The 25,158-nt window shown below is 42.0% G+C and overlaps 1 protein-coding gene across 2 annotated transcripts in view; it reads left to right on the top strand.

Annotated features, from left to right (window-relative positions):
- Positions 1-10,680: 10,680 nt before the first annotated feature.
- Uhrf2 (ubiquitin like with PHD and ring finger domains 2) overlaps positions 10,681-25,158 on the top strand; it is an 87,278-nt gene continuing 72,800 nt past the window's right edge. Inside the window, exons 1-2 of one of the 2 annotated variants that reach the window (XM_059259085.1) lie at positions 10,681-11,120; positions 21,080-21,313. In XM_059259085.1, the coding sequence (XP_059115068.1) occupies positions 10,968-11,120; positions 21,080-21,313 (387 nt within the window). In that variant the 5' untranslated portion in view covers positions 10,681-10,967. Of the gene's footprint in view, positions 11,121-21,079; positions 21,314-25,158 lie in introns of those variants that run through there. The other variant, XM_059259093.1, reaches the window with a different exon arrangement.

Raw genomic sequence — 25,158 nt, 5'->3', positions numbered from 1 at the left:
TAGTGGAACTATTTGGGAAGGATTAGGAGGTGTGGCCATTTACAAGAATGTGTCACTGGGAGTGGGCTTTGAGGTTTGAAAAGCCGTGCCAGGTTCAGTCTCTCTCTCTCTCTCTCTCTCTCTCTCTCTCTCTCTCTCTCTCTCTCTGTCTCTCAATGGGGATTAAGATATAAGCTCTCAGCCACATGCCCACATGCCACTATGCCATGCTTTTTGCCATGATGACCATGGACTAATCTTATGAAACTATAAGCAAGCCTAAAATTAAATGCTTTCTTTTCTAAGAGTTGACTTGGCCATAATGTCTTTTTACAGCAATAGAACACAGTAACTAAGACAATGGTCTTCTTAAACTATTTCCAAGTCAAAAGACCAATTATAACTCACTTCTGGTGCAGAGACTTGAATATTTACTATTTGTTATTTTGAAAAGAATATTCACAAACACTGGCTTGCTGACACTTACTAAAGATATGTATAAATAAAAATAATTAGATGCTATACAGGTACTCAAAATGTAACTTTAAATAACAATATTTCATTTCTACTTCATTCTATTAATATCATAGAAACAGTGAAGAGAAGCTGTCTTTCAAAAATAATTTCTGCTTACACATTTATGTTTGCTTTCTAGAGCTATTTAGTCAAGTAAAGAGGGTGTGAAGACCATTTTCTAAACTGAAATTTCTGAAAGAACAGAACACAAAAAAATTCTTGGTGCTAGTTCATGGAGATTCCATATCAAGGAGTCAAGAGTGAGGGATAAACGATATTGAAGCTGAAAAAGAGGAAAAGATACAAAACTGTATATTCATAGATCTGGCCACAGATTTAAAGGGAGGATTTAAATGGTCTCCACAGATATAAGTGTTTGAATACTTTGTCCCTAGCTGGGTGGCACTGTTTTGGGATGTTGTAGGACCTTTAGGATACAGAGTCATGGTGGGGGTGGAGGGTGCTGAGCCCTTAATCCACAGTTCAGAATCTTTTCCCTTTATACATTCAAAGACTAGGGGAATAACCCTAGAGCAAGCTGATAGACCCTAGCACAGTTATTCTTGCAAATGCTCAGAGTCCATTTAGGACAGGTTCAGAGTATTCACTTGGGAAGAATTGTCAAGATTCTTCTCAAGAGAATCTTGGTCTCTCATGTCATCAGTAGACTCTGGGTACTGTGTGATTCAGTTTAGCTCTTAAAACTAGGTGGTGTTCCCACTGCAACACTGATATCTGCCTTCTGCTTTCCACATCTTAATTTTCTTTCATCTTACAAATTAAGCAATATCCTTGTCGATTTTCCATCTGCCTTTCCCATAAATAGCCACAAATCTGTGTAGATTAAAGCCTTCTAATTGCTACTCTGCCACTGATGCCTGTTATAATAATTACAGTTATTTTGCTTCTCAAAATTAAGTCCTCACTCTGGTTTCTGTCATTCTGGATCCCTATCATCCTGTTGGTATTAGGCAGCCTAATACCATGGCCACATCTGTAAGCCTTGCTTGCAGAAGACAGGTATCCCTAGGGTCCTAAATAAACTAATACATCTAGAATATTTTCAATTGCTTTAGGGTGGAAATGCCCCTTGGTTCCTTCCAAGGGAACATAGTAATGAGTTTTCAGGTAAATCATTCCAATATTGCTACTTCTCTGATCCAAGTCCCCTTTGCTCAGTGTAAGGTCAAGATATCTGGTAATTTTAGTTCACAGATTCTAAGTCACTGTTGTGTGCAAGTGTCAAGGAGCTAACTAGCCAATGTGTGTAAAGAAGCTCTAGGTCCTAGAATACTGAGTCCCTTCATCATGGAGACTGTCCTCTACCAGTGAACTCTCCCCTTTTCAGCACTGTGCTCTTCCCCTAATCTGACATCTGCAAAATCCACTCCCACACATGCTTCTGCTTCCTGTAATATGTAATTGCCAGATTCTGTTACTTGTTTTATAGGTAAGCTATTTCTTTCTCAAGCAGAGTCTGCATCGTTCCTCTCAGGCTGGACTGTCCTGATCCAGGCTATTGGCCTGGAAAGAATCAGATTTGGAGCCAGGCAGTGGCGGCACACATGTTTAATCCCAGTACTTGAGAGGCAGAGGCAGGTGAATCTCTTTGAGTTCGAGACCAGCCTGGTCTACAGAGTTCCAGGACGGCCAGAGATATGCAAAGAAACCTTGTCTTGAAAAACCAAAACAAAAGCAAAGAAAAAAACTAAAAAAACAAACAAACAAACAAACAACATACCCAACCAATCAACCAACCAACCAACCAAGACAACCCAAACAAACCAACCAAATTTGGTGGAAGCAGCTTTTGAGTAGTACAATTTTCAAGCAGGTGGGTGCCTGCCTCAGTTGAGGTTCACAGTCTCAAGGCAAGGGGGAATGCTCGCCATTGATGAGAAGGAGCAGAGAAAATCCATTGGCCCAGAAACATTCAAGGACATTTTCAGTTCAGCATCCTTAGTTTTGTTCAGTAAAATGTCCTTACCTCCGGTCTAAATGCCCTCCTCACCATCTAGCTGTTAGCTTCAGTGTGGTATATTCATTCAAGACACAACTGCATTTTGTACATCTCTACTATCTTTATAATTAGGATTTGGATAGATTTCCAACCCCTTCTACGCTGAGACCTAACTGCTATTGAGACTTAGTGTCCAGGGGGTATTTAAGCTGACAGTTAGCTGTCCTGAGTGCACTGTTTTCTTTTTATATAACTTACAAAGGCAGCCACCTATCTCATAAGCCTTATGACTATTATTTCCTGCTTACTGATCTCCTAGTACCTTGAATCTCCTTCCCAATTAACCACAGGCTAACCACTTGTGCTCTCCCTGTGGGGTCATAAAGGGCTCACCATCAACAGTGAACTGCCTATTGCCTCCAATCAAGTAGGTAACTGAAATCCCATCCTGGAAGTTTGGCTTTTTAGGACTCATTCCTGAATCCATTTTCTTAGCTTCAATTTCCCCCACTGCTGCCACCAAACAGTATAGCAAATCATCTGTTGTCATTTGTATAATGGAGGAAGGCACAATTCCAAGGAAGCAAGAACGAAGAAAAAGAGGTGGAGTAGGAAACGGAGTCGATATTCCAAAGGAGACCATTAAGCTGCATAAGGTAGACAGCTGCTCAGTGCCGTAGACCTCTCCAGACCAGCCACCTGAGCTGAGGGGTTGGAAATCTATCCAAATCCTAGTTATAATTCACAGTCAGGAAAATGAATGATAGGAATATCCTGCTGATTCCCTCCTGTTTCCCATCTCTTCAGTTATGTGTGCCCCATGTATCATAGTACCCCTCTACTTCCTTATCCACTGGATAGGAACCCTGGAGTTCAGGGAGTTAAGCGCATGTATGAAGGAATAAGAGCTAGGTTTGGTGTGTCTATTAGAACAAATGGGAAGGGAATGTTATCTCTACTACAGCTGTGTAAACTTGGTGGCAAGCCTCTTTATCCACTGAGTTGTCTCTCCAGACACACACACACACACACACACACACACACACACACACACACACACACCCCCCAAGACCAAAACTCCACAGATCTTTTTAAAAGAGGGTGCTACATCAAAAATATACTCCTTGAGGTTGTCAGTTAGTCTGAATTATTCATGGTAAAAAAATCATGGATTACAAAGGGAATGTGGCCCAGGGGCTAAGGACGTACATACCTTGACAATAGAGCACTGACCTATCATAAGGACTTGGAGTCTATCCCCAACACCACTAAGGGAAAAAAATTGGCGGAAACTGATACACATATTATCTAATGTCAGCAAATATGCTAAATGAATTTTAATTGTCAAAAAATACGAAGCAAATTCAGCGAGAGTGAGTGTGATATGGCAGAGGACACGCCCCTGTCAGAGATTGCTCAGTGTGAGGTTGCTTGCTGCCAGGCTTGACGACCTGAGTCTGATTCTCCAGACCCACGTGTTAGAAAGAATGAGGCAGCGCCAGATGGGGAGGGAGAATTGTCCTTTGACTTCCATGTGTTTTTAACACACATACAAAATAAATAAATGTAAAAAAATAGAGTAATACCAGACAGTCCTGGAATGGTCTTAGCCATCTGACGTGGACTTATTTGTGCCCTCTTTTTACATACTAGTATATTGAAATTCATGTTTTGAAAACCTAGCTTCTGGTATGACTGTATATGGAGAGAGAGGCTGTATTGAGACAATTAAGGTTGCATAAGGTTATTAGGATGGGGTCCTAATTCAACATTACTGCTGTCTCTGTTAGAAAATGATAAGAGCTGGGAATGAAGCTTTCTTGAACACAACTCACCTGTCACAGAGAGGTAGACAGGTGGATGTCTTTTTCAAAAGAATGGTTTATTGCTCACATATAAAAAAGGGGGGTTTGGTGAGCCGGGAATTGGTGGCACACGCCTTCAATCCCAGCCCCCAGGTGGCAGAGGCAGGCAGATCGCTATGCACTCCAGGCCAGCCCAGGCTAAGGAGTTCCAGGGCAGCCAGGGCTACACAGAGAAACCCTGTCTGGGAACCCCACCTCCCACAAAAGGGGGGAGTTAACAACTCAAAACTAACAAACCTAACCATCTAACATCTAGCTCTAAGTGATGCCACCAGCATTCGGAGGAGAGTTCCCTGAACTAGAGCAGGCGAGGCAGAGGTGACACAGGGGGGTAGAAGTCTGCCCATGTACAGCAAACACCGCATCCACACCCCCTGGTCAGGAAGGACAGTGAGTGGGTGCTGCAGCTCCTTAGATTTGATGTTCCTTGAGAGCAACAGAGGTTAGCTGGTCATGGCCTGAGCTGTGTGTAGTCAGACCAACCAGGGTCCAGACTCTCAACGGTCAGAGGCAGGAGATCTTAGTAGGTGACATGGTTACCAGAAGGGTCCCTTGATGCTAGTGTGTGTGAAGGACCCTGGAGACAAACAACTGCGAAGCTGCCTGGAGCCTGGGTTTTTATGGCCCTTCGGAGGCTTATCTTGTCCTTGTAGACTTTTTGGTCCCTGCTCCTGATTGGTGCAGGGTTATCAGCTCCCAAGGTGATGCTGGTTATACCCTGCTGCTTCCTTCTGATGCACTGAGCAAGTGTGCCTCAATCTTGTTTCCTAGTTTTTGTTCTAAGTGCTCACTACAGAAGTAAGGAGAGTAAAATGATGGGCTGGGTAGAGATGGCTCAGCTGGTAAAGGTACTTGCAGGAATAATGCAGGCCTGAAGACCAGAGTCGGATCACCAGAACCCACTTAAATGTGGAAGGAGAGAGCTGACTCCGCAAAGTTGTCCTCTGACCTCCATACACACACTGTAGTACACACACACGTACACACACCACAATAATAAAAAATGATATACAATTGGGAGAGGAATGTGTTGAGGGTGGTATTTCAGAGGAGCTGGAGAAGTAGAAGATCAAAATACATAGTATGTATCAATGAAATTATCAACGAAAAATTTAAAATACAAAATTAGGGGCTAGAGACATGGTTCGGTGGTTAAAAGCACTTACTGCTCTTAGGACTCAGGTTTGGTTCCCAGCACCAACATGGCAGCTTACAACCATCATAACTCTAGTCCCAAGGGAGTTGACACTCTCTTCTGGTCTCTGAGGACACCAGGCACTCGTCTGGTTCACATACACACAGGAAAGCAAAACATTTATATAAATAAAATAAAATTTTAAAACTAAGTTTTTGAAGAATAAAATACAATAATAAAATAGAAAAAAAGAATTTGGGTGTGGGCGGGGCAGCGGTGGCACACGCCTTTAATCCCAGCACTCAGGAGCAGAGGCAGGGGGATCCCTGAGTGTAAGGGCAGCCTGGTCTACAGAGTGAGTCCAGGATAGTCAGGGCTACCCGGAGAAACCCTGTCTCTGAAAAAAAAAAAAGAATTTTAAAAAGATATGACCATACCATAAAGTCTTATATAACTAACAGTTTGCTACTGACTCATAAAAAGATGGAAATATTAAAATTATATTTTAGTAGGATTAAAAAAAGACACAAAGTTTTAAAAAGAAATAAAAAGGATCATCTAGCTGAGGATGATCAGCTTAATGACTATTCTGGGTGGAGCTGACTACTTGAAAACTAGTCTGTATTCAGTTATCACCTTAAATCTCTGTCCGGACTGAGTCTGACCCCAGAAATGAGAACAGGAGACCACACTTCCTCTGTATCATCTTCACTGCTAGTACTGGCCTGGCTAGACTTCCTGCTTCAAAGGAAACTGTGTGTGTAGCGGTAGGGGTGGGGCGCCATTCGGCCTACTTACAGACCACACCTTGAGACCTATGAAAACCTTTTACTAATATTTTGATAGAGAAAGCTGCTAAGCTGAAATTATGGAGTGCAACATCTCACAAGAGTATCTTCTCTGCCACATCACATTCACTCTCTCTGAGTTTACTTTGTATTCTTGACAATTAAACTTCACTCAGCCTATTTGCTAGCATTGCATAAGATGTGTATCAATTTCAGCCACATTTTACTCCCCCAGTGGTGTTGGGGATAGACTCCCAGTCCTCATTACAGGCAAGCACTCCACTGTCAAACTACACCCCCAGTCCCTGGATCACATTCCCTTTCTAACCAATGATTTTTTTCTCCCATGAGTCCGTGAACAATTTAGAATAACTGCAAACCTCAAGGAGTGTATTTTGGGTACAACACCCTCTTTAAAAAAACAAAAACAAAAAGCAACAACCTGTCTTTTGTGGCTGGAAAGATGGCTCAATGGGTAAACTCACTTGCCTGATCACCAAGCCTGATAACCTGAGTTCCATCCCAGAATCCAATCATGGAAGGAGGTAAGTGACTTCTGCAAGTTATCATCTGACCTTCAATGAATGCTGTGGTGTGCAAGTACACACACACTAAATGTAGTGCATTTTTTAAAAGATCGTGTCTTATATTTTTGACTCCAAAAAAAAAAAAAAAAGATTGTGTCTTGCTGGCTGGCACCAGTGCATGCTTTTAATGCTTTTAATTCCAGCACTCAGGAGGCAGAGGCAGGTGGATCTCTGAGTTTGAGGCCAGCCTGGTCTACAGAGTGAGTTCCAGGACAGCCAGGGCTACACAGAGAAACCCTGTCTTGAAAAGCAAAAACAAAAACAAAAACAAAACAACAACATTATGTCCTGAGCTGGGAATGTAGCTCAATTGATAGAGTGCTTGCCTAGATTGAAGGAAACCTGGAGTTCAATTCCCAGCACGCTATAAAACCAAGTGTGATGAGACATGCTTGAAATCCCAGCATGGCAGGTACAGGCAGGACTATCAGAGGTTCTGGGCCATCTTCAGCTACATAGCAAGTTCAAAGCCAGCCAGGGATACACAAGATCCTATCTCAAATCTTGCTCCAATTTGTTCCCCAATCTTATGGCTTCAGAAAGGTGAATAAGAATAGTTTTTGGAGCAACTAAGTGAGTTCCAGATTAGCTGGGGCTATAGAGTGAGACCCTGTTTTAAAAAGGAATGCAAAAGCAAAAGCATAGAACTGGGTGCTATGGGTCCAAAGGAAAAGACTCAGCCTTTCAAACGGGTCCCTCTGGGTTAGCATCAGTTCCTAGACTTGTTTCAATGCTCTCCCTTTGGAGCTCACATTGTGGCAGAGCACTTTCTTAATTCTTCACAGGGAGATTCTATGCTTGCCATTTTAGAGATATGCCCTGACATATACCTCTGAGCCCTGTGCCCTACCTTCCCCAAGGAAAAACAGCTTGAACCTGAACGTTTCCTCATATCTTCATAGTTCTATCTAAACTAACAGAACACAGAAACCCCAGCATAACCGTTCAGTTTGGGGACTCAAAGCTTTAACCTTTTGTGAAACCTTTGCAATTTAAAATCCCCCTGTGCTGAACACACACACAGACACACACACACACACACACACACACACACACACACAGACACACACACACACACACACAGAGACAGAGACAGAGAGAGACGGAGACAGAGACAGAGAGAGAGACAGAGAGATGTGTGTGCATGCACACATTTTATGCATATACATGAACATGTTTGTGCACATGAAAGGTACATGTAGATGAGTATCCAAGCATACCTATACACACAAGCATATGTGTGCACAAATACTACCTTTCCAAAGCCACTAACCTTACACCAGTGTCAATAGCATAACCCATAGACTTTAAGTTGAACTTTCCAAGTTGAATGTGGTAGTGGGAGTGGGTGTGATCCCAACACTACACAATGAGTTTGAAGCCAGTCGGGGTACATGAGACTCTCAAATAAGCAAAAAAGAATGAAAAACAAACCAACAACTACCACCACCAACAAAACCCTTTATTCAGATCCAAATCTTAACATTGGGGTTTCTTCCTAATTAATCTCTAAGAAAGCAGAGGAAACTTCCTTTGTGGTATTTCTGTACAGTTCAGCCCTAAAAACAGCCACAGGATTTATGCTTTCATACACACCATCAGTAGGTAGAAAATAAAACTCTACTTTTTCTAAGAAGGATCATTATATAAATTTGTGATTGTAAGCATATAAAATACAACATATAAACAAACAGTAAATGTTCTACCCATTTATTACATATACCTCCTGCCGTGGTCACTCCCCAGGTTATAATAACATTACCACCAAACAGAATATCCCCTTATTCTCTTATCAATACCGCCTATTTCTCTATTCGCCAAAATGTGTCTCCACCAAATACCATTACAACCAAAAGACTAGTCCTTTTCTCAGAACCTCCCTCCTTCCCTTCACTCTCTTGGATAGTTATTTCCAACTATCAGACATCTTCATCTTAGGTACATTTGGGATCTATTTCAAACGCACTACAACTCAAATGGAACTCAAGGCATTCATTCCCCCAGCTTGCTTCAGCCTCTGGTTAAGAACACCATTTATCCAACACATCCACTTAGACGTCCCGGAGAATTACTGTCAACATTCCTTGCCTTCACTCTTCACATCCCCAAATTCCACAAGTTTCACGAGCTCAGTTTCCTAGATAGAACACTCAAGAATCTATTCTCACTGTCCCTAATTTTTTCCAAAATGGATAACAGCTGCCTCTTGGCTACATTTCAACCTCCCTCACCTTCTTCCCACAGCCTGCTTTTTCCCTAAGGCGTCCTTCTACACTCCTCCTACTGTCATTCAAGATACTTAAACACATCAATGCAGCCTTTAAAAAGCCCGGGTTTCCCCTGAGGCCTACAAAAGCCCGCTTTCGAATGCTAATGTTCACACATTGCCCTTCTTTATTTAGCCAACCTTTCTCTGACATGCAGTCTTTTCTGATGTGTGGAATGCACACTTCCAATCTTTGCTTAAGCACCCGGCCTTCTTTGAATATTCCCAGTTTATCCAAATTCTCTCGATAACAAAAGCTCTAAAACACCTTATTGTGTACTTCCAAGGGATTAGCAGGAAGCTAACGTTCACTAAGGTGTTTATACGCACTATTTTACGTGGAGGAAATCCAAGCAATTTGTTCAAGATCACATTTTAAGCAGAGAAACAGTACAGTTCTTGTGTATCTCACTCAACCCACGAGCCGAACACTCAAAACGCTGGCTTGGGACTGCAGCACGGCACTGAACTCAGTCACGCAGTGCATTGTGCATACTTTAACCGCCCAAGACGCCAACACCAAACTGTTGACCTCTTCTTGGGTCAGTTCAGAATTGCTCAGGTATATCTATCGCTTCATCTACTAAATGTTTTAGTTAATGAGGAAGCAGAGAAGGTGACTTAGAGGTTCTAGGTGAATACATTGTGTTTTTTCAGCGAGCTGGCAGAGACGCGAAGTGTGTGTGCACATTCCACGTTTCCTATCTTTTCCCGTTAGGCCATTTTGACTGTGATTTATTTGGTTGTTGCAAAGTTGCGCCTCTTATTTTCACGGGGATAATGAGTGCTGGCCCGAATATCCACATTACCGGTAGTGGTGAATGTAAGCTACGTTTGTTTTGCTTTCTCTCATAAGCTTTTCATTTTGCCATGGGCCCCCATCCCCACCGCGGAAGTTTCGGATTTTTTGCTCGGATTTATAGTTCTGCAAACCCAGAATCCCCGCGGCCAAAGGCGCCCTTAGCGCACAAGGCCGACTCGGTCTCGTCCAGTCCCTGCTCCAGTGGCGGGAGCGGGAGTGCGAGCGCCCAGGCCCCGGCGCGGGGCGAGCAGCCCGAGCTCACTGTGTGGGGCCGCGTGGACCTGGGGCCTCCCCACTGGAGCCTGCCGGAAGCGGGTTTCCGCGGGAAGGCCGCGCGGGCGGGAAGCGTGTCCACGAGGCCGACGCAGCCCGGGGCCTTTCGTAGGCCCCGCCAGGCCGCGTGGCGGGCGCTGTCCCGGTGGTGTGGTGGTGGCCCGGACACGGAGGCTGCGCCCCCATTTCTCCGCCATGCGAGTGCGCCCCAGGGGTATTTCCGGTGTGTTTTTGACACCACAGCCCCTCGGCCACGAGGCCGGCATGGACACGAGTCTACCAGCCCCCGAGGGCACCACGCGAGCGCGGAGGGCCTCGGGCGTGCCAGACCCTGCCGCCCGGCCCGCCCCGCCCCGCCCCGCCCCCCGAGTAACGGCTCCGGAGGCCCCGCCCCTTCCTATGGTAGCGCCCCGGGGCTGTGCGTGAGGCGGAGCCCCGCGTGGATCTCGCGAGATCCGGCTTGGCGCCGTGACCTCCATGTGGGAGCTCCAGCTCTATAAGTAAACAGTCCGCGCGGGGCCGAGACATGGCTTCTTCCCCTCGGTGAGGCGGAGGCCGCGCAGCCAGCGCTCCGGGCGGGTTCCGGTTCCCTTCCACCTCGGCGGGGGTGGGCGGCCGCGCGGCGTGGAGCGTCGGTCCTCCTCGCCCGCACTCGCGTCCGCCGAGGCGCCGCGGCGGATCGGAGCAGCGTCCCGGGGAGGGAGGAGGGGGAAGGCGGCGGGGGCCGGGCGGGGCTCGGCGGCCCGAGCGCAGGGGCAGACAAAGGGGGCCGGCCCCCTGTCCCCGTGCCGCCGCGATGTGGATCCAGGTCCGCACCATCGACGGCTCGCAGACGCGCACCATCGAGGACGTGTCTCGCAAAGCCACCATCGAGGAGCTGCGCGAGCGGGTGTGGGCGCTCTTCGACGTGCGGCCCGAGTGCCAGCGCCTCTTCTACCGGGGCAAGCAGGTGAGGCGCCCCGCGGGGAGCCCGGCGGCCCCGGGGCGGGGCTGGGTGCCGGGATGGGCCGCTGGCTGGCGGGATGCGGGGCGCGCGGGCCTGCGGCTGTCAGGGCCCCGACTACAGGTGCGCCTAGCGGGTCGGAAGGCCGGGGTGCGTGGGCCCTCGGAGACCGATGAGCGTGCGAGCTCCCCGGGTGCCGCTCTTCCCGCGCTTGCGGGGAATCGGAGCCAGGAAGGGCAGCGGGCTCGGGGCAGCCATGCGGGGGCACAGCAGGGACGAGCTGGCGTTCTCGACAACGCGGAGTCGACTAAGGACTCGCTTCGCTTCCCTGCCCCGGGCTCCCAGATAGGAGTTGAAAAAGCGAGGCGCCTTCCCCCTGTTCCCTCACTGGAAGGATGTGAGCACACTGAAGGTTCGAAGGATCGCAGAGGGCTTGGCCCCTTTTCCTTGTTGCCAGTGTCAGACTGGGAATTTAAGAGTTTGGAGACCTGGGTTGAAAGAAGGATGTTGGTAACCGGAAGTCGGGTTTGAATCTGTTGAGTGTGGGGACAGAGACTTTACCTCTCACCTTTGAGTGTTCCCGACGTTCACGCTTTTAAAACTCATCCTTCAACATCACCAGCAATAACTCAAAAGACAGAAAGTAGTTTTGGGCCACAAGGGGCATCTCCGTTAGTTTTAAGTGTGGACCTGCCTGATCAGGATAAGACATTTCCTATCCGTTAAGTCTCAGAGTCTATGATTAGATACCCAGACCCATCTTTTTTTTTTTTTTTTTCTTTTTGCCTTTTTTTTTTGTGTTGTCTTTAGTCCACTGAAAAGTTGGCATCTTGTAGTCGATAGACCATAGTTTGGCTTCAATCCTGAGGTTTGAGTTAAATGCAATTCTCTGATTTGGTGGAAGTAGCCTATAAGCCACAAAGGGTTTGGAAGGAATATTTTTGTTCCCTTCACAGGTTTACAACTTCTAAGACTGGACAAACATTTCAAAGTAACAGATTATACAATGGGAAAGGAAAGGCCAGGATTTTGTTGTAGTGTTTGGAGGGCCTGTCTGTGGAAAACCTATAGCACTCTCTGCTCCTGTTGTAGCAGTTTTATATTGATTCTTTAGTGTTTGACTAGTAGAGTTCACTTTACAGGAAAGCTTTGTTTTTTTTTTTTTTTTTTTTAAACAGTTGTATCTTTAGTAAATACTATACAGCATTGTATTATTGTGCCTCAAGTGGCTGATAACTTGTCCTTTTGGTTACCAGTGAAAACTAAGTAGTCACATCTGGATTTTCCAAGTAGCGCAATAATACTGTACATTGATTCCCAGGATTCTTGGGCGACTTCAACACGATATAGAAATAAAGGATGAGAATATGTTAGTGGGCAACACCCCAAAAGTATAAAAGTAAGCTCATGTGGATATCTTAATATAAAGGTAGACATTATTTTAAATTCAGGACTTAGAAAACAGGCTTTCACTAATATCAGAAAATGCTTCCTGGTTGAGGATTGATAACTCCTGCGTCGTCGTCAGTCCCGTTCCCCCCCCCCCCCCCCCCCCCCCAGTTAATCACTCACTACTTCCCTCTCCCCAGCTGAATGATGAACCAGTGAGGATGAAAAATAGAATTTAGGGGCCAGCCATTGACTTGGAGAACAAAAAAGGAGAACATTGCTCCCGACTATTTACTTTTTTATGAATGACAGCTAGTAGCCCCGGCAGTGGTTATCTCCTTTTGTCTTTGATACATTTGATGGAGATAGCAAAGTGTGCTTGTAGCAGGCAGATTAATGGTAACACAGAACTATCCATTTCCTGTAAAATGAGTTTATATAAGTTTAGTAGAAAAGAGGTATCCTTACTCAAGACATTTATATAATGTTAGAAGTAAAACAGATTTACGTAAGCTGGGCACTGTATTCTCAGCTACTCTAAAGGCCGAAGAGGATCACTGGAGCCCAGGATTTAAAGGGCCAGCATAACACAGAGAGACCCTGGTCTGAGCAAAAAAATTACCATGTATCCAATTTTAGTTTGCCCCAATTTGTTATTTCTGATGATTTTAATCTTGGAGTGTAACTAAATTTCACAGGAATTCCCTTTCTCCCCCAGGAAGGGTTTTTCTGCCCCCTGGCAGTCCTCACTCTGAAGATCAGGCTGACCTCTAACTCAGATCCCAGAGATCTCCCTGCCTCTGCCTTCTGAGTGCTGGGATCAGAGATGTGCAGCACCACCTCCCAACTTCACAGGAAATTTTTATGAACATCCGACTTTGAAATGAACTTTGAAGGGTTAGCTTCCTACTAGTTTCTTTTTATTCAAAATGTACTTTCTGCATTCTCAAGGCCAACAGCATTAGCTTTGCATGGACGCCTCATAGTGGTCTACTGAAGCAGAATATGTGGTTTACAAAGTCTCCAGGTGCTCTGTATACAAATGAAGTTTGAAAAGCAGTGCAAGGACCTCCACTTTTTTTTAAAAAATGTGTATGGGTGTTTTGCACCAATGTACATCTTTGCACCATGTACATGCCTAGTTGCTGCAGAGGCTGGAAGAGGGCATTAGGGCATCAGATCTGGAACTGAAATTAGAGACAGTTGTGAGCCACTATGTGGGTGCTGGGAATCAACCCTGGTTCTCTGGAAGATCACCCAATGTTCTTAACCACTGAGTGAATTTTACTCATACACACCACACACCAAGCTTTGATCTTTAAATCTTTGAATTTAGAGCTCCTGTGATTTCTAAAGGAATTCCATTTCCCTGCCTTCTCTTGTCATCACCATTGGGATAACCTTAAATAGATTACAGATATGGAATATGAACCATACTGGAAGAAAAACTGAACAGTTGACACTCTCCTCCATATTCTCCTTTTTTCACATGGAGTAGAGAAATGAATTGTGTCTATTTAAAGAACGTGTATATGTATTTATATCTATTCTGTAACTGATAAATAATAGTTGCAATGCCCTCCACTTGTACCCCTTAGTACTGTGGAAATTATTTCCCTGTTGCTTTTTTGGCCACTGCCAGTTCATCTCCCATCCCCCTTGGTTTCCCTTGCATTGTTATTGCAGCCCTTCCTATTTCCTGGAATTTCTTCTTTAACACAGTAAAAATTCATAGTATATTTTAACAAAGTCCTGACCATTTCTCTTTCTTCAGAATTGAAAATCTTGTTCCTTGAATTTCTTAAGGCGATTCTGAACTGTTTACTTCTATGAGACATTAATGGACTACAGTTATATACTTTAAACCATGGGTATTTGTAAATTCTAGGTCAGGGAATGTAAAACTTTTTCTTCTTGGAACTCCTTTTGGCCCAAGAATTTTTTTTTTTTTTTTTTTTTTTTAAATTCCAGTTTCTTTGTGTAGCTTTGTGCCTTTCCTGGAACTCACTCTGTAGCCTAGGTTGGCCTCAAACCGCTTGCCTCTGCCTCCTGAGTGCTGGGATTAAAGGCATGTGCCACCACCGCCCGGCTTGGCTCAAGAAATTTTTATGTAACCCTGGGTATATAAGTATTGAAAATAGGTATGCTAGTCAAATATACTGCTCATAAATCACAGTTCATTTTGAAATTATCGGTATTCATATAATCTTATCATTTGCTAAAACAAAAGCAATTTTGCATGTTTACTAGGTGGATATGCTTATTTTTATATAAAGAATTAAATCTGAGTTTAATATTTTGATACTTCAGGATAGAACGTCTCAACATTTTTCAGAGTTTTGATTTTATAGTTAGTGGTGAGAATGCTGCTTTGCATAAATTTATGGTATAAAATGACAAGTATGTTTAGGGCGCTTCTAGAAAATGTTGGAAATTCTGTCTTAGTCATAAATTCATTCAACACTTTAAAATGAATCAGGTCAATAATTCAGATAGAAGTCTTTAAAATCAGACATTTAAAGAAAATAACAGCATAAAGATTAATCTGATATTTATTTGCTGAGGAATGATGGCAGGAAAATACTGAATGTCACTTTTCTATAGTTAAGCCATTACGTTCCTACAAAAGCAGAAAACCTTGTAGGTACAGTAAACAGTGCAGTTCATGACCTACCTGGCTTTGAGTGTGAGGGTCTTCCAGGTAGTGTTCATTGGCGCTGTATGTTACTACAGCATGCACGGTACAAAGTGCACATTGTATTTCAGAACCCAGGCTGCAGTGGAGTCACTGCTATGCAGCATGGACTTATGCCAGAGACATCTCAGTTTTAGACATAACATTTTTTATTTTGAATTAGTTTTTGGACATTGCACATTCAGAAACATTTACTATGATCAGTTTTTTGTGTATGTGATAATCCTTTCACCCATATTCAGTTATGGGACCCCATATGGACTCACAACCAACAGTTTAAGAACCTGGATTCTAGATGACCTCATTCCTTTCTCCCTCTTTCAGAGCATAATTTGAGTAACAAATAACTTTAGATCTGCATTTTCATTAAACGTGGAAGAGTGTAGTCTAGGTAAATTATTCCAGCATTCTTAATAACTCTTAAAAGAACATGAGACGTTATTGAATAAAACTGGGTCTATGCAGTGAAAAATAGTGACATTTAAAAGGACTGGAATGTTGCTTATGAAATAGGAATGAGCGTATAATCTCTGTCTGTTTCTGTGTGTGTGCGCGCGCGCGCGCGCGCGCACGAGCTATCATGAAGAAAGATGACTTTCTTTTTTTTTTTTTTTTTTTTTTTTTGATTTTTCGAGACAGGGTTTCTCTGTGTAGCTTTGCGCCTTTTCCTGGAACTCACTTGGTAGCCCAGGCTGGCCTCGAACTCACAGAGATCCGCCTGGCTCTGCCTCCCGAGTGCTGGGATTAAAGGCGTGCGCCACCACCGCCCGGCGAAAGATGACTTTCTTATTAGTTTCTTGCCTTGATATGCTTAGTATTTCACTCTAACTTTAGATGTTACTTTTCCTGTCATACCATGTTCAGAAACACTACTGAAAGCAACTTAAAGTCATTCTTGGCAATTATTTGGTAGAAAGTAGTTAAGGTTTGTAGGAGTATTCACTCCTAAGGTCTCTGTGACTCTTGTGCCCCAAACATTAATTTAAAAAATGTATTGGAAACATCTTCAATTCATAATTATTTACCATCACCACCCCTCTAAAGCTAAGTCTCACTATGGGGCCCAAGCGGGCCCTGGGATCCTTCTGCCTCACCCTACAGAGTGGAAGAATTATCTGTATGTTCCACAATATTTATATTAATTTTACTTCTTTAGTGTCTTGACTGCTTTATTTTTGAGAATGGATTACTAGTACATTTGGATGTTGTATGCTATTTTAGGGTTTTGATTTCTTAATTTTAAAATTTTAAAGCCATTGTCATAGTGTTTATTACATTGTCTGGACAAATTTGTACATTTTTAACTCTTTCAGAATTAGGGTATTTTATTTTTGGTTATTGAAAAATGTCAAAATGAAGGTATAAATACATATTTTCTTTCTTTCTTTTTTTTTTTTGACCAAGCCTTGACTTTTATTATTTAAAAAAGCTGCATATTTATTTAGCTGTCTGACTGTACTTGCACATTCAACATTTTCACCACAATTTTCTCCTCCTGGATAAGGGAAGCCCACTTGATCTTGTCATGGACACACTTGGCACATGTAGACCCACCATAGGCCCTGCTGACGTGCTTCTTTGTCTTAGACATTTTCATAAGGACTTCAGTCTCACAGCACGAACCCTTTGAGGTCTGCCTGGGAACACACCACATGTGGATTTAGATGCTTTCCCAACCTTGGTATGAAAGTAAACAATCCTATTGCCAGTGGATTGAGACAGCTTAGTTTTGTTCTAGGCTGTATTGTAGGAAAGTCTACAAGGGTATGTCAAACACTGGACCATTCTGAGTGCCTCTAAGCACTGTCCCTGGAAGAGAAAAGGCCATATTTTGTTCTTTTGAGTGCTTCCCCTCCTTTCCAGGGAAGGTTTAGGACTAGAAGAGTGCCTTCTTATTATTTTAATGATTTTTACATTTATTTATTTGTGTGCATGTGCCATAACACCTGTGGAGGTCAGAGAACTACTTGCAGGAGTCAGTTCACCATGTGGACCCTAGGGATCAAACTCAGGTCCTCAGGCTTGGCAGCCAAGCCTTTACTCTATAAGACATCTCAAAGCTCCCCCCCCCTTTTAAAACAAGTTAAAAGTTTTAATGTAATTTTATAATATTCTTCCCCTCCCCAAAGTCCTTCCAAATCCTGTCCTAGCCACCCAACTTTAAATTCTTTCTCAAAAAGACAAAAACCCAGTACAACAACAAAATCCCCCAAGACCAAGGAAACAAAACTACATTCAGAAAGAAAAAAGAAATACCAAACTGTAACCAAATAAAAGAACACACACACACACAAAACTGTGGAGTCTATTATTTGTTGGTCAGGTACTCCTGAACATGAGGCCTGTGCTGGAGTGATTTGGAGAAAACTGATTTCTTTCCAGTTTAGTTGTTAACCTTTGCCATAATAGCTAGGTCTTTCTTTCTTTCTTCCTTTCTTTCTTTCATTCACTCATTCATTCATTCATTCATTTTTGAAAATTAAAAAAAATAGAATAAGATAAAGCAAAAAACTATCACATCAAAGTCAGATGAGACAGACCAACAGAAGGAAGAGTCCAAGAATAGACACAAGGCACAAGGGTCAGAGACCTACTTGTTCATACACCTAGGGATCCCATAAAAACACTAAACTGGAAGCCATAATATATACTCAGAGGACCTGGTGTAGGACATGTACATGCTGCTTCAGTCTCTGTGTGTTCATTTGAGCATTGATCATGTTGATTTAGAGTGCCTTGTTTCCTTTGTGTCTTCCATCCCCCACTGAGCTCTGAGGGGAGGGATTTGATGGAGACATCCCATTTAGGGCTGAGTGTTCCAAGGTATCTCACTCTTCATAATGTCTGGCTGTGAGTCTCTATATTTTGTTCCTATCTGCTGCTGGAGAAAGCTTCACTGATGACAGTTGAACAAGGCATTGGTCTATGTATATAGCAAATTATCATTAGTCATTTTAACACCAGTTTTTCTTTACTTTTTTTACACTAGCATTACTTGTTTTTACCCTAGGTCTCTGGGCTATCTAGTCTCAGGTTCTTGCTAACCCAAGCAGTGTTGGATATGGGTTCCATCTCATGGAGTGGGCCTTAAGTCAAATCAGATATTGGTTGATTACTCCCATAAGCTCTGTGCCACCATTGCCCTAGTGTATCTTGTAAACAGTACACCATTGTAGATAAAGGATTTGTGGCTGGCTTGGTGTTTATGTTTTAAATATATTAATATGCCTATTCATTTGAAGGCTGTGGTGTGTGTGTGTGTGTGTGTGTGTGTGTGTGTGTGTGTGTGTTGTTGTTGTTGTTGTTTGAGCTACTTTGAGCCCCTCTGGTTAAATATGTTAACTAAGCTGTGAGATAGTACCTAGTTTAATTCCTCAATCCCTCCACTGGGAAGGTTGTGAAATTCTTGATTCCTTGTTCTGTCTAACAAATATGGATACTTGTAACCTGTAGAATTGTGCTAGTTATGGCCTTAGGTCTTCCACCTAAATAAATCTAACATTAGTGAGTTAATAATTAAAGGACAGATGTCCTTCTCTGTAGTTGAATTCTTAAATATGTTATTGTATTACACAGTCATGAATGGTGATGGATATTGCATATAAGAATGGTGAATACAGGGCTGGAGAGATGGCTTAGAGGTTAAGAGCACTGACTGCTCTTCCAGAGGTCCTGAGTTCAATTCCCAGCACCCACATGGTGGCTCACAACCATCTGTAATGAGATCTGGCGCCCTCTTCTGTATACATAATAAATAAATAAATCTTTAAAAAAAAAAAAAAAAAAGAATGGTGAATACAATGCTTAAACTGATATTTCTGAAGAAATGGTAGTTTTTATCTTTAAGGAGTTTAATTGTGTTAACTGTATCAGTGAAATAGTCAACTGTTAATACACTTTTTGAAGAAACAAAATAGAAGATTTGTATCTTAGGTAGGGTTTACTATTGCTGTGAGGAGGAGATACCATGACAACTTTTTTTTTTTTTTTTTCTCTCTCGAGACAGGGTTTCTCTGTGTAGCTTTGCGCCTTTCCTGGAACTCACTTGGTAGTCCAGGGAACTCACAGAGATCCGCCTGGCTCTGCCTCCCGAGTGCTGGGATTAAAGGCGTGCGCCACCACCGCCCAGCTGACAACTCTTATAAAGAGAACATTTAATTGAGTGGGCTCATTTACAGTTTCAGAGGTTCAGTTATCGTCATGGCAGGGAGCTTGGTGGTATGCAGGCAGAGGTGGTGCTGGAGCTGAGACTGCTACATCTTGCAGGTAACAGGAAATGAACTGACACACTGAGAGGTATCCTGAGCATAAGAAACCTCAAACCCACCTTCACAGTGACACACTACCTCTAACAAAGCTATACCCACTCCAACAAAGCCACACTTCCTAATAGTGCCACTTCCTATGAGATTATGGAGGCCAAATACTTCAAACTACCACAGTAGTTTCCTAGACTGCTGTAACAGAGTACCAGAATGGTATGGCTTAAAACCATAGCAATGTATCTCATTTGTAATGCTAATAATTTAAGGTGTCACCAGTAGGAAAGTGCTCTAACAGCTAGATCTAGGGGAACTATCTTTAGGCTTCTGTTTTTGGGAAATAGTGTTTATTAGCTCGAGGTTGTTACCACTTCATTTACACGACTTTCCCTTCTGTCTCTTTGTTGTCCTCCTGCCCTTTTTGTCTCTCCGTGTTTGTTTTTGTAAGGACACCAGTCAGACTGGATTAGAGGTTCACCTAATGACCCCAATTTGTATTTATTACCTGTTTAAAGCCCCTATTTCCAAACTGGGTCACATTCTGAGGCATTAGAGGTAAGAAGACTTTAGCATGTAAGTGTTTAGAAGACCCAAATCAATCCATAATAATAGGCTTTGAATTTCTTTAGTCATGTGCTATCTTGGATTACATCTAAAGACCCTATTTCTAAATAAAATTAGGTTCTGAGGTAAGCTCCTCCCTTGCTGCTGGAAATAGAGTCCCTGGGTCTTATATATGTCAGGTAGGGACTCTACCATTGAGCTACACTCTCAGCCCTCTGAGGTACTGTGGAATAGAACTTCCAGTATATCTGAATGTATCTTTTGGGAGGTAGGGGTGGCCGTGACAGTGGGCACAGATTAGTTCATAACCTGAATATATGGGTGAGTTACAAGATAATTTATGTGCTGTTTATCCTAGATGACTTTGTGACAGAAGTTGCTAATATTTGCAGATGGATAGAATCATAGAGAAATGGAATATAATGTAATTGGGATATATTTCTGATTTGTTTTTCAAAATCTTGCTTCACTTAAAAAGAATTATTAATTGTGCTTCAAAAAGATAAAGTGCTTGATAACTATTATTACATGCAAATTGTGAAAAAACAATAAAAACTTATTGTTTTCAAAATCCATTTCCCTACACTTGGAGTGGATTTAGTCACTGTTGATTAAAATTTGTTGAGAGAGTATGGGTGTCATATAATCCTAGCACTTGGAAGACTCAGAGAGGATCACAGGTTTGAGGCTAGCCTGGGCTGTATAGAGAGACTCTGAAAAAACTAGAAGACAATGACAAAAAATAATGAAACGTCAAATGTAGTTTTAAGAGGTTTTTTTTGGGAGGTGGTTACAACATGAGGTTGCAGCAGCTATGATACAATTTTTATTTTAATGGCATGTAGTATTACCTGTAGTTGATTTGGAGTGGTTCTTAAGAATTTATTGGGGACGCTGATATTAGAAGGCATAAAATAGGAAGAACCATTTCAAGATCATTAAGTTGTAGTGTTGTCAATTTTAATAGTTTATCTAGGATATTTGAACACACTAAACATGTAGAAATACAAGTTTTGAGATAAGCACTTCAGTATAGTTTTCTATTCTTTTTCTAGTTGGAGAATGGATATACTTTATTTGACTACGATGTTGGACTGAATGATATAATTCAGCTGCTAGTTCGTCCAGACTCCAGTCTTCCTAGCACATCTAAGCAGAATGATGTTCAGGCTAAACCCTGTTCTAATAATCAGCCTAAAGTAAAGAAAACAGCAAGAGGAGGATCTTCCAGTCAGCCATCTACATCAGCTCGCACTCATCTCATTGACCCTGGCTTTGGACTATATAAGGTATGTTATCTTCAGACTTGTTAGTTGTGAGAATACAAATGTCTGTTCTCTTCAGGATACATTGAGTAAGTAAGGATTGATTTCCATTAAGTAAAGATTGCAGCTGTTCATATTCTGTCAAAAGTAGTCCTTGAAAATTTACCGTTGGGCTGGGGATATAACTTAGCAGGTGAGTGCTTTTCTTACAGATATGAGACTCTGGGTTTGAGCCTCCCTCAGCACTACTAGGAAGAAAAATTACTATAGTGGGAAAAAATGTAAGCTGTATAATATGTACAGTTCAAAGGATAATAAAACAAACATACCTGTGTATTTCCACGCAGGTGAAGAAGTAGAATGATGCCAGGACTTTTTTTAAAGGGTATTGCTTCCCTCCCCCATCTCCCGAGGGAATTACTTACAGTGACTTTTGAGTGCAAGTTTTCTTTTTCTTCTTCCCTACTTATATATGCATGTCTGTTTTTCTGTGTAGCTGAATCTCTTCATAATGAAGTTCTGCTTTTCCTTGACATTGATGTTTCTTAGTATATAGTTGTAACATTGCTTTCTACTTCCTCAACATGCTACCATATGTCTAGTATGTATTTATTAGATACCTGAGCAGTGTTCCAGCTTCAGTTTTTAACAATGTTGTTTAACCCATATATACCCTGGTACACATATCCTAGAACTTTTAAAAATTCTATTTTTTTTTTCAAAAAAGGTACTGATGATTCACTTAAAGTGTGCTGTCAAGATTTTTATGCTGTTTCATTGGTCTATTTGTCTATCCCTGGGCCCATGCTATTCTAAGGTCTGTAGCTTTACAGAATTTTTTGATAACCTCCTTTCTCCCATTTCTCAAATGTAATGCCTCTTCAAGGGTTTCTTGGCTTTACAAAACTTGCAATAAAAATTGTTAGAATTCGCTTGTATAAAACTCCAAAGGACCTTACTAAAATTTTATTGAGGAGTGCCTGTGTAGATCAATTTATAGAATTAAAATGTTTATAAATTTTTAAATTCATTGACACAAATCTCTTCATTAGTTTGTTTTTGATATCGTTTAATGAATGTTTGACTTATTTCTGATAACTGTTTTTGATGCTATTTAAATGGTCATTCATTTACTAGTACATAGAAATTCAGTTGGCTTATTTATTGACTTTTATACCCAGAGTTTTTCAAATTCTGTCAGTAAATTGAAGGACAGTTTTGTTTCATCCTTTCTGGTCCTTATAACTCATTTTCCTTTTGAGATAAATGGGTACCTAGACATAGCATTTTCAAGATTAAAAATTTGTTGGTGAAATAAATTAAGAAATAATTAGAAATAATTTAGGATCTGTGAAAAAATGCATTCATAAGTATAGAAGTAGTCAAGAAAATTAGTAAAGAGCTGTACTTCAAGGGCTAAGAAATAATTAGAAATAATTTAGGATCTGTGAAAAAATGCATTCATAAGTATAGAAGTAGTCAAAAAAATTAGTAAAGAGCTGTACTTCAAGGGCAGCTGCACTGGTGAATTGTTTTAAACATTTTAGGAGTAGATAATTCTGATGTTAAATGAATTGACCCACAGCATAAAGAAAGAAGGAAGCTCTTTATTGCTCCTTAAATTAAGTGAAGTACTATTACTAAAATATGACCAGAAGCAATTTAGTATCATAACACTATTTGAAACAGTTTATATTTAAAAAGTAGAATCAAGTAGAATTCTGATTATGTATTAAAAGCTATCTTGACAAAATATGGTTTGTCAGAAAGCAGAGATAGTTAATTATTAGAAAATACTTTAGTATAAATTTAGTATTGTAGTAAAATAAAGAGAATTTACCAGTATAAAATACTTTCTGCATCTAAATGCAAATTTGAGTCCATTCGTGATTTTAAGTAGATAACAGACGAATATGTTAAACCACACTTGGCATCATGTTTAGTGATAAGAAAATGCTAGAAATAGCCAGTCAGAAATCCAGTTAATGGGTCAGCATGGTAGTGTACATTTGTAGTCCCAGCACTTTGCAGGTGGATATAGGAAATTCAAGGTCTTTCTGGGCTACATGAGACCAGCTTATGGGGGGTATAGAGAAAGGATTGAAAAGAAAGCTAACCAAAGCTGCAGTTACTTGGCATCTCTCTGGAAGTGCTAGATAATACAGTGAAGCAAGTGAACAAAATCACCACGAAAAACCAAACCAAACCAGTTCCTCTTTATTGGGAAAGCTGGAGAAAATAAATATTTTAAAACATGAGTTATCAATAAGGTAGTCATTTTCAAAGCTAATATTGTAATACTAGTAGATTTCTTTGCTATACTTTATTATTGGGGCAAAGTAGTGCCATAAATTGTCTTCTCTCCTTTCTTCTCTTATCTTCTATCCTTCTTTCTTCCCTGTATTCTTTTCAATAAATATTTCTTGGAGAGCACACAGTGTAAATTTGCTATTCCAGGTGCTATAGTTAACTTTGGCAAGCAACTTATGGAGATTTCAAAATAACTACTGTTGTATTTAAAGCACTAAAAGCCAACTAGCCATTTTGTCTAACCTATCCTTTCATATCTTGTAGACGTCCATCTTTGTTTTCTTTACTAATAGTACAGTAATGCAGAACAAGTAATGTGTAGAGAGGCTTATTTTGGCTTATGGTTATAGTGAAAGGTTAATGAGCTGCATTTGGTGATGCCTTTTTTGCTGGTGGTCCCCATGTGACAAAAAAAAAAAGAGACAGTGTGTATGTGGTCTTTCTTGCTCTTACAAATTAAGCATCTACATTTATTATGAGAAATGGGTCTTGCTATATTGCCCAAACTGTCCTGGAACTTCTGGGCTCCGTTAATCATTTTGCTTCAGCCTACTCTTGAGTAGTTTGAACTACAGACACCATGCTTGACTGAGTTTCTACATCCTTCATGTCTCACCTTATGAGGATTGAACTCTAATACCAGCTGTAGGGGACAGACCATACTCAAACCACTAAGTACTAATGCTCTACATTCTTTTTCATGTTGTTACTTTTTTTTTCTTTCTCAGCATTCTTTTTATTTTATTTTACAATACAATTCAGTTCTACATATCAGCCACGGATTCCCTTGTTCTCCCCCCTCCCGCTCCTCTTCCCTCCAGCCCACCCCCCATTCCCACCTCCTCCAGGGCAAAGCCTCCCCCGAGGAATGAGATCAACCTGGTAGACTCAATCCAGGCAGGTCCAGTCCCCTCTTCCCAGGCCGAGCCAAGCGACCCTGCATAAGCCCCAGGTTTCAAACAGCCAAGTCATGCACTGAGCACAGGACCCGGTCCCACTGCCTGGATGCCTCCCAAACAGATCAAGGCAATCAACTGTCTCACCCATTCAGAGGGCCTGATCCAGTTGGGGGCCCCTCAGCCATTGGTTCATAGTTCATGTGTTTCCATTTGTTTGGCTATTTGTCCCCGTGCTTTATCCAACTTTGGTCTCAACAATTCTCACTCATACAAACCCTCCTCTTTCTCGCTAATTGGACTCCCAGAGCTCCACCCGGGGCCTAGCCATGGATCTCTGCATCCAGATCCCTCAGTCATTGGATGGGGTTTCTAGCACGACAATTAGGGTGATTGGCCATCCCATCACCAGAGTAGGTCAGTTCGGGCTGTCTCTCGATCATTGCCAGCAGTCTATTGTGGGGGCATCTTTGTGGATTTCTGTGGGCCTCTCTAGCACTTTGCTTCTTCCTATTCTCATGTGGTCTTCATTTACCATGGTCTCCTATTCCTTGTTCTCCCCCTCTGTTCTTGATCCAGCTGGGACCTCCCGCTCCCCCAAGCTCTCTTTACCTCGACCCTCGCCCTTCACTACCCCCACTCATCATGTACAGGCTGTTCACG

The sequence above is a fragment of the Peromyscus eremicus genome, chromosome 1 (genome assembly GCF_949786415.1).
Source record: "Peromyscus eremicus chromosome 1, PerEre_H2_v1, whole genome shotgun sequence".
Classification (NCBI taxonomy): Eukaryota; Metazoa; Chordata; class Mammalia; order Rodentia; family Cricetidae; genus Peromyscus; species Peromyscus eremicus.
Note: the sequence above shows the minus strand (reverse complement) of the source record. Positions and strands in the feature narration are given on the sequence as shown.